Here is a 9,739-nt window from a genome sequence, read left to right on the forward strand (position 1 = left end):
TGCAGTGAGTGCCTGAGCCTTCCCCTCAGTCTGTGACATCACCGGGTCAACAGTACTATATATACACAGCCGTGTCCGTATGCATTTGGAGAGGGACACAATTTCTGTTTTGGCTCTGTACTCCAGCACATTAGATTTGAGACGAAACATGAATATGATCTCTGCTTACTGTGAGGGTATTTACCTCCATATGGCGGGAAACATTTTGGAATTACAGCCTTATTATTTTTTTTATTGCAGCCCCAAAACAACAAAAATGTCCAAACAAATACTTATGGGCTGCACTATTTATACAATGTAAATGGGGGAAAATCTTAAGTATCAGCTCAATACAAACATAATGTTGGGCTAGTTTGTGGCAGCTGTTAGCATTTTTGCAGCTTTACTACTGGTGTGTTAATTTGCTGGCACCACTGCCGCGAGTTTGGAGAATAAGGAGCAAACAAAAGAGGCCTTTCTCTCACCGTTCTCAAAGGCCAAATTAAAATCACCCCAAGCAGACAAAGAAAAGCTGCTTGCAGACTTGACCTTAATAAGCTTATGTTGCTAATTGCATGTGCGTATTTCCGAGCTCTCTCTCTCTCTCGCAGACGTGAGAGCGCATATTTATTGCGGTTCTATTACGATATTGTAACGTGTCTCTGAAACCAGCTGCCTGGAAAGAGCTGGTTGCGGCTAACTCGTTGGAATAGGGTGAGCATAGTGACCAAGCTGAGTGCCGTAACTTCAGACTGTCAAATTGTAACATTGAAAATTCAGGAAGCGTAACTTTTCTAACAGAAGAATACATTATCTAGCCAGATTACCCTGAGCTCCCAGGGGGGAGTTCCCATAGAGGCCGGACAGTCTGCTGGTTCACAGCTAACGTCGGGCATGGTTGGCATTTCGAGTGGCACAAAACAGGAAAAACCACTCCGAGGCGGACGCGTATTCTCCCACGTATTGTCCGCAATTCGGTAGAACAAGGGAGGGGGGTGTCCATTAAACAAGAAGACGGAGGTGTAAGATTCTATTGTTCACAGGGAACCTCTTTGAAACCCAACCCGTGGCATTTCTGCTCAGATGGCGAAAATAGGGATGTCTTGACGCGGCCGTGTGATGCTGTGGGTGGCGGGGGCGCTGAAAGAGGCTTGTGAAGGCTCAGAGAGAGGTCTGACGTCAGGGTGGGGCTGATCCTGTTCATCACAGCTTCCATGTGGAGCTCTGTGAGAGGGGGGGGACTCTCTGGACTGCAGCACAGCTATAATAACAATTAATAATTATAACATTAGTCCCAATGTTTTCATACGCAGCTGATCCAAACAGAAAGTACATTTATTTAGCAAGACTTGGAAAGGATCCGTCCCTGGCTGGGACCAGACAAATTTATCCTTGGCGAAACGTTTTTCTGAGCAGCGCAATTGACATAAGCTCCCTTTCCCCCCCCAAACACTAACATTCGCCTTCCAAGAAGTCATGTGTGCTCAGTAATTGGTCTAAGCTGTCCCGTTGGCTTCCCTCTCTGTGCAGCTGAAGAGTGAACCTGCTCCAGGTCTTACCTCGTTTGTATAGGTTTTTGGGTCTGTCCCTCTATCAATATTTACTCTAGAACAAGTTTGTCTGCAGTGTTGTTCCTTTTGAGATCTCTCTCTCTCTCACTGTGGCTACAGAGTCTCTCTATTGTCCACTCGTGACTGTGGTTTAAAATATATGGTGCAATTTCGGTTTTACCAAAATGTTTATTTCAAATTTTCAATTCAATTTTATTTGTATAGTGCTTTTCACAGAAGACCGTCCCAAAGTCAGTCACAGAAGGGAATACAAAATACTAGGCCTAACCCCCCAAATAGCATATGAGGTAAACACCACTCCCTTATGGGGAGAAAAACCCTCAAACAGTGGCGAAAAAAACAAAAAAAACAACAACAAAAAACTCCTCCATGGGAAGAAATTTCAGGAGGAACCCAGCTATAGGGCCACGCCCATCCTCCTCCAGTCTATAGGTTGAGATGGTAACATTTGATGTATTAAGATGGTAACATTTGATGTATTAAATTAGAAGTAGAAGTAGAAGTAGGGGCAAACTCAAGAGCTAAAGAGCTGAATCAGCTCTGATGTCGGTTAGACCTCAAATCAGTGTTGGTCAGGGCAGTCCATATTACACCGGCTACTGGGGCAGAAATTCTTTAGTTTTTTAGTTTTTGACGTTGGTAATTCAATGAGTACATTAACATTACATTAATGGCATTTGGCAGACGAGAGCAGGAGACGATCCTCCCCTGGAGCAATGCAGGGTTAAGAACCTTGCTCAAGGGCTCAACGGCTGTGCAGATCTTATTGTGGCTATACCGGGGATCGAACCACCGACCTTGCGGGTCCCAGTCATGATGTACCTTAACCACTACGCTACAGGTCGCCCACCAAAGTGTACAAAGCGCTGATCTATTACAGGTAGAAAAGCGGTTGCCACATGACTCGACGTAGCTCAGTCTTGCAGCGGTGACGCAGGTTGACTGACCGCTTTGGGGGGGGCTTGACTCCATGCCTATGGTCTGTCCACAGCCCAGCCTGCAGGGGCTCCTGAGATCCTGAAGAAGAGTCTTCACACCTGCACCGTGACTGGAGGAGAGGAGGTCTTTCTGATCGGGAAGAACTTCCTCAAGGGGACGAAAGTCATATTCCAGGAGAATGCAGCAGGTACTCTTCCGCTGCAGTGTGTGCACGCTTTGCCGGGGCCAGGTGGTCTGCATGGTCTCTTGTGGTCGGTTGGTGTTGCCTATCTTGCGTATCTGTGTGATGACTGATGACCTTCTCTCCACTTAAGACGAGAACTCCTGGAAGGCAGAGGCTGAGATTGACATGGAGTTGTTTCATCAGGTAAACATAACCGTGCCTTTCTGAGAGCCAGTTTTTTTTTGTTTTGCCTTTTCAGTATTGCGGGTGTGTGGTCGTGGGCGTGGAGACTCCAGGGAAGTGCATTTCTCGATAAACGGCAATAGTCTTATGTTAATTTCTCCCTTTTTCTTTTCTTTTTTTTTTTCCTGATGTAGAATCATTTGATTGTGAAAGTCCCTCCATATCAGAACCTGGCAATCTCGTCTCCGGTTGCGGTGGGGATCTATGTGGTGACGAACGCTGGGAGATCCCACGACGTGCAGGCTTTCACATATACTCCAGAGCCAGGTCAGTGTCCCTCCTGTTCTAATAACCATGTTCATCGGTAGAGAGGTTCATCTCTTTCTGCTGTGAGACCCTGTCTCTAACCTCCCCTCCGCCGGCCTCCATTTTGAATGCAAATCTATTTGAAAATCGGAATGAATGGACGTTAAAAACAATGAAACAAAACAAGGATGTTAACGATCTCTCTCTCGAGAATCTCGCCGCCAGTTCATATTCATAAGTCAACGGAAGACTTTTTCGTCGTCTGGAATAGCACGTACACAGCCAGGGTCAGGAGTCAGGACTGATTGTTTTGGGCAGCTGACTGGCTCATGGGACTTAGCACTTGGCACGCACTGAGGTTTGGTGTGGAATTATGGGCACGTCAGTGCTAACCGCGGTCCTGTAGGGTGCTGCATAATTGGCCGTAGCCTCCCAGAGGCTTGGCTTCAGTTTGGGATATTGCATTACATCTCGCTAGTGACCGCTCTGCTCAGTAACGCATCCGTGTTGCATCTGCCTGTGCTCGCTGTGCCGGAGTTATGCCCCTCCAGTCTAGTAACTATGCAGCTACGGCTAATGTTGAAAGGACACTGTAGCAGTGAGATGGGCGTGTAATTACAATGTGGCATTCCAGAGTGGGAGAAAATAAACAATATCTTTGCATCCGGCATATTTTTGGATCAGGTTTTAAAATATTTTTAGTGTGGGACTGTGGCCGTTCGCGACAGAACGTGAACGTGTGAGCGGTGAGAAGCGGCGGAGGGGGGAAAGATCTGGAAGGACTGCAGAAAGGTGATGAGTTTGTGTCTGTTTCTGCAGCAGTGAACGCCATAGAGGTGCCCGTGAAGAAGGAGGCTCCATCCCCGGCCAAGCCCTGCTTGTTTGACGATCAGATTCAGGGTGGGTATCTGAACCGCTGTACACGGGCGCACCTTAAACCCATGGGCGCAGTCCTGCTCCTCCTGTTCCAGCAAACGGATTCACGGAATGCTTCTCAACCCCCCTCAGCTGCTCGGCCAGACCGAAAAGCAATCATCATCATCAAGAGGACATTTCTTAGTCCACGTTTTTTGTAAACCCCACAATCATTAGATTGAAAATCAGTAACCAGGCAATTTTCTCTCAAAGCAAATGTATGCTCTCTGAAATTCTCTGTTTATCATGTATACTGTGTGTGTGCGACAGCTTGTTTGCTGTGTTTTGGCCTATAATTATGACTGCAAGCTAACATGATTACTCTGACCCTGATGTCACCAGTAATACAGAGTGGAGGCTGTAGCTTGGACAGTGCCTTGATGGCCCCGTTGATGCCCCTTATCAAGAGGGAAGAAGTCACCCCCATGGAGGTCTCCAGTAACACCTCTGCTACTGGTGTCTTCAAGGTAAATTGACACAATGACGTTCTCTGCTTTTATCCTCCTGTGATTTGAAAAAGCTCATCATCACAGCATTACATGTTATTTAGCTGATGCTTCGATCCAGAGTGACTTCATCAGACCGAGCAGGAGCCAATCCGCCCTTGAAACAGTGTGGGGTTAAGGGTCTTGCGCAAAGGCCCAACAGCTGCTCAGATCCTACGGGACTCGAACCACCAACCTTCCAGATCCCAGTCAAGCAAATTAGCCAACAGACTCCCAGGCTGCTTGGTTCACATGAGTGCTGTGAAGTTAGTCCCAACTGTTCGCCCTGTTCTAAGTCTTTGCCACCGCTTGTCTTCTCTGGTTCTCAGCAGACGTCGGATGTGATCGGGTCGGCCCAGCAGACCCTGGACATGAGCCCGTGTGCCCCCGCCAGCAGCATGCCCTTCCCCAGCACCATGCCCCGTCCGGGGGGGGACCCCGAGCAGCCCCAGGCTCCCGTCTTCAGCGGCCCGGAGCCCCTGAGCACCATCCAGAAGCAGGACATCGCGCCCACCACCTCCTTCCCCGTGGCGGGGGACTCCCTGCTCCAGCAGGTGCCCCAGCAGTTCCTGATGGAGCCCCGAGAGAACCTGGCCCAGGAGCGGCCCAGCAGCACTGCGGGCCCGGTGGCGGGCCTGGCCCCCATGGACGCCCAGCAGGGGGCGCCCCAGCAGCTGCCCATCTTCCCCCAGGACAGCGTGGCCCAGCTGGAGAGGGCCGTGCGTGAGCTCCAGGCGGGGGGCAACGGCAGCCTGGTGCAGCAGGTGCTGGAGGCGGCCGCCCAGCAGCAGCTCAACTCGGTGCTGTACAGCCCGGGGCCCACCACCGCCGAGAGCATGCAGCAGCAGGTGCAGGAGAACATGAACAGCCTGCAGCTGCAGCCCACCGAGAGCTCCCTCGCCAAGCAGCAGCAACAGCAACAACAACAGCAACAACAACAACAACAGCAGCAGCAACAACAGCAACAACAACAACAACAACAGCAAGTTCTGGAGAACCTGCAGCAGCATCTGCAGTCGGAGATGTTCCAGCCGCCCATGCCCATGCCCATGCAGTGCAGCCTGTTCCAGGGCGGGTCCCGGAGCGACACCCCGGAGAAGCAGGGCTCCCCGCAGGCCATGGTGCAGAGCCACGGCGGCCTCTTCCAGCCGTCGGAGGGCCTGCTCTGCCCGGCCTCTCAGGCCCAGCCCCAGCCCCCGCCGCAGCAGCAGCAGCAGCAGCAGCAGCCCTCGCTCTTCCAGCAGGCGGGCGAGCTCCTCTCCATCCAGACCTCCAGCTTCCTGCAGCAGCCGCCCGCGCACCCCTCCCCGCCCCAGCAGCTGTTCCACGCCCCCAGCCCCATGGCGGACGGGCAGGATTCGCCGGGCGCCATGTTCCACGGGCAGAAGGCCTCCGCCACGCAGGTGCAGGCCGCCATGTTCCAGAACACGCTGACCGTGCTGACGGGCTCCGCGCTCTCCCCCGAGCAGCAGGCCGGCGCCTCCGGCCTCTACCTCTCGCCCGGCGCCATGCCCGCCCAGCTCACCGTAGACGCCGGCCAACAGCAGCAGCAGCAGCAGCAACAGCAGCAACAACAGCAACAACAGCAACAGCAGCAGCAGCAGCTAGCTTTCCTCACCTCCCTGCAGACCTCCTCCGGGGAGCCCCAGTCGGTGTTCCAGCCCCAGGCCCAGCTCCAGCAGAGCACGCCCATGGACCAGCAGCAGTCCTCCCAGCCCCCGCCGCCCCCCCAGCCCACGCAGCCCCAGGCCTCCCTGTTCCAGAGCATCTCCCCCCACCCCCCGGCCAGCACGCACACTCCCAGCCCCCAGCAACAGCAGCAGCAGCAACAACAACAACAGCAACAACAGCAGCAGCAGCAGCAGCAGCAGGCCGGCCTGCTGTTCTGCAGCAGTGCCATGAACCCGCAGGATCAGCCCCCGTCCCTGCTCTTCAGCGGGCAGGCGCAGATCCCCCCCATGAGCAGCGGCAGCCTGCCCTCCCAGACGGCCCAGAATCCCGCGCTGCTGTTCTCCCAGGCCAGCGCCCAGCAGGAGCCCACGGAGCCCATGTCCTTCCAGGAGCAGTGCTCCGTGGCGGGGAACCCCCCGGCGAGCGAGCCCCAGCAGCAGGGCCTGTTCCAGGACCAGCAGCCCATGCAGCTGGCCCCCAGCTCCAGCAGCGCCCCGGAGCAGTCCGTCACCATCTTCATGACCCAGCCCAACATGTCGGCCCTGCAGGGCGGCCTGGGGGCCCAGGACCTCCCGCCGGCGACCATCTTCGCGGCGCAGAACGGCGTGGCCGGCCTGCAGACCACCACTTCTTCCCCCGTGCAGCAGCAGAGCTCCCTCTTCCAGACGGCTGTGAGCGGGACCATGAGCCAGCCTGGCCAGCCGCAGCAGCCTGGCCTCTTCCTGTTTGGCATCCAGAACGGTGAGGACTTGTCCCCCTTTTCGCCGTTAGACTTGTGCTGTTGCAGTGAAAACAACAGGATGCTAGGCTACATAGCCAAGAGTATTGAGTATACATCTCAGGAAGTCATACTTATACCTTATACAATACCGTTGTCAGGCCACACTTAAAAAGTGTATTGTGTGCAGTTCTGGGGACCGTACTACAAGAAGGATGTAGAAGCACTAGAAAAGGTTCACAGAAGGGCAACCAGATTGATTCCATGCAGAAAAGACTTAGGAGGAAAGACTCAAGATGCTTATTCTCTTCAAGCTTGGTAAAAGGGGATTGGGTGTGGTTTGATTGAGGCTTTAAATTCTTTAAATTAGTATTGCTGGGCTGAATGTTATGTTACTTCAGTTAATTACCTTTTCCAAAGCTGGGTCTGCTATACTGTTGCAAACATCAGTGCCAGTTTGGGCCAGTTGGTTGATCTGCCACTTGCCCAATTGAGCCAGCACCCTAAATATGTCTTATTTGGGTCGAAGAGAGAGATATGTACCCTCCTGGAAACTGAACTACAACTTGATAATTTCCGTACCGACTCTTGCTCATCAGCCTGGTCAAGCATTAATACGTGAACCAATGCTTTCTTCTAAATAACTAACTTTACAGCTGTCCTTTCTTGACTGGAACTTGATTATCAGTAACTAATTTCTCAACTTTATCATTTGTTTGGTTTTTTTTGTACTCAGCTTCATGATATCTTTGACTCATAAAGCTGAGGTAAAATTAACACAATAATGGTAGCTAGTTATGTAGCCAACTGATTAACTAATTTTTCCATATCTAAATATGGAGTAGCCCACAGTGTGTGTTTCAGAGCAGTAGTCCCAAGGCCAGCAGGGTTGTAGATCCTTCTTTGTGGGACATTTGTATTCTTGAGCAAAGGAACCAACACCAATATTTACCAGTGTTTGGAAAAAAGTATTTAGAATATGCAAGTTGAAGAGCTAGAAATGTGTACAAGACATGTGCATCATTGCAAGTTAAAGCCCTAGATATAGCCATGTGCTTAACGGATTCCGAGAGGAATGTAATGTGTTGGGTTCTATGGAGGCTAAATAGGTCAGATGGAGCGATGCTATCTGTGGCTATTTATACAGGAAGCTGAATTCCATTCCTGAGGAAGGGTACCGATACGCTCTCACACAATGCCATCACAAGGACAGATACGGATCCTATCGAGAGGCCACATTCCAAACCCCCATGAGCCCATCCTGTGTTGAGTTTTGCATGCAAAATGCATCTTCCATCTGAAGTAATCTGATGCATTCGGGAGAGTTTTGAAGTGGTTCCCCTCTCAGTCTCAACTTCCTCTAATTTCTACATTGTTTGCAGTGGGCTCAACGGTCTTGTGCAGCAAGTGAAGCTTTGTGTCAACCTTTCGACAGACCCAGTTTTCCCATTAGACTTCGGGAATGTGCCCTTGGTGTCTGTCAATGTTGAGCAGAGCGGTTACGGTCCTTGACACTTCCTGTTCTGTCTCCCTCTCAAGAGTGTGGCCAGCTGATAAACACCCCTGGGCCAATGCTGTCCGATCAGCTCATCGCCATCAGCCAGTCAGGACAGACCCAGCGCGAGAGCGAGGCCCAGATACAGTCCCTGCTGAACCAGTCCATGTCCGAGTCCGGAAGCATCCAGAACAGCATGATCGCGTCGCAGAACATGGAGAAGATCGACGACCTGCTCGTCAGTCTCCAGGAGCAGGGCAACAATCTCTCGCGCTCCTACTAGTTTGGCTGTGGGACACGGGTGAGGAACCTCATCTAGAGCTTCTCCATCTCTTCATCTCTTCAGGACGTAACGCTCAGTCTACATTGAACAGCCAACTTGAGACGAGACGGGATGGTTTTAGAAAATTAGCGCAGGATTAGCGATGTGTGCTGTCCAGTTTTCGAGCATGCGCTCTTGCCGGCTGGCGTTGGCTGAACAGGCCATGTCAAGTCTTGTCTCAGGCTTACTGCTTGTCGTGTAGACCGCCTTTCGAACTTAACCAATCACAAAGCAGCACAGCGGATTAGAAAAAAATGGTGTCGTCTCAAGTCTGCTGTTTGATGTAGACTGGGCTTAACAGAACCCGCTGAGAGCCTTCAGAAAGGTTCTGCTGAATTCTTCCTCTCCCAACGGGGGTTGTCTTGGACAATTCTGCCGTTTACTGAAGTAAAACATTTTTTTAAAACTAATTTAGAAAAACTGAATTTCAAGCGCCACTCACTTAACCTCCTAAGACCTGGCGTACACATGCATGGACAATAGGCCCAAATAGCAAAGAGAAATTAAAAATGCATACCAAAAAAGAGTGCGGGTCTTAGGTTAAGCTGAAGATAATGCTGTAAAAAATATATATATATATATTCCAAGCCTTCTAAACCACACTGTTCTGCATTTGCAGGACCCGAGGCCCAGCGGCGGTGGAGAGGAGGTGGCGGAGGAGGTGGCGGAGGAGGTGCAGAAGAACCGAGGGAAAGGGTCCTGTCCCCATGAGCCCCATCCAGCAGCTCACAGCTGTAAAATTCATTCCTCACGCGAGAGTGCCAGTCTCCCGCCGGTCCCGGAGAGGACGGACGGACGGACGGGCGCGCGATCCGACCCGTAGTTGTGTAGCTGTCCCGCCGTCTGGCTATAGCTGTGAATGAAACATATCACGTGGTGGAATGTGTGTTAAACCTGTCAGTTCTCAGTGCGGCACTCTGCAGTTTTTTTTTTTTAACGGTGTTGCAGCAGTCAAAATACACAGGAGTCCTGCGTTCTACAGGGCGGAGCTG

General features: G+C 51.6%; 1 protein-coding gene across 1 annotated transcript in view; it reads left to right on the forward strand.

Moving 5' to 3' along the window:
• The window catches only part of nfat5b (nuclear factor of activated T cells 5b), a 57,710-nt gene extending 48,299 nt beyond the window's left edge, over positions 1-9,411 (forward strand). Inside the window, exons 6-14 of the mRNA XM_061221601.1 lie at positions 1-4; positions 2,542-2,676; positions 2,804-2,856; positions 3,030-3,162; positions 3,961-4,041; positions 4,399-4,523; positions 4,871-6,953; positions 8,470-8,726; positions 9,367-9,411. The exon at positions 1-4 is cut by the window's left edge and continues 169 nt beyond it. Coding sequence (XP_061077585.1) covers positions 1-4; positions 2,542-2,676; positions 2,804-2,856; positions 3,030-3,162; positions 3,961-4,041; positions 4,399-4,523; positions 4,871-6,953; positions 8,470-8,708 — 2,853 coding nt within the window. The 3' untranslated portion in view covers positions 8,709-8,726; positions 9,367-9,411. The remainder of the gene's footprint in view (positions 5-2,541; positions 2,677-2,803; positions 2,857-3,029; positions 3,163-3,960; positions 4,042-4,398; positions 4,524-4,870; positions 6,954-8,469; positions 8,727-9,366) is intronic.
• The last annotated feature ends 328 nt before the right edge of the window (positions 9,412-9,739 follow it).

This window comes from Conger conger, chromosome 15 (genome assembly GCF_963514075.1).
Source record: "Conger conger chromosome 15, fConCon1.1, whole genome shotgun sequence".
In the NCBI taxonomy this organism is placed as follows: Eukaryota; Metazoa; Chordata; class Actinopteri; order Anguilliformes; family Congridae; genus Conger; species Conger conger.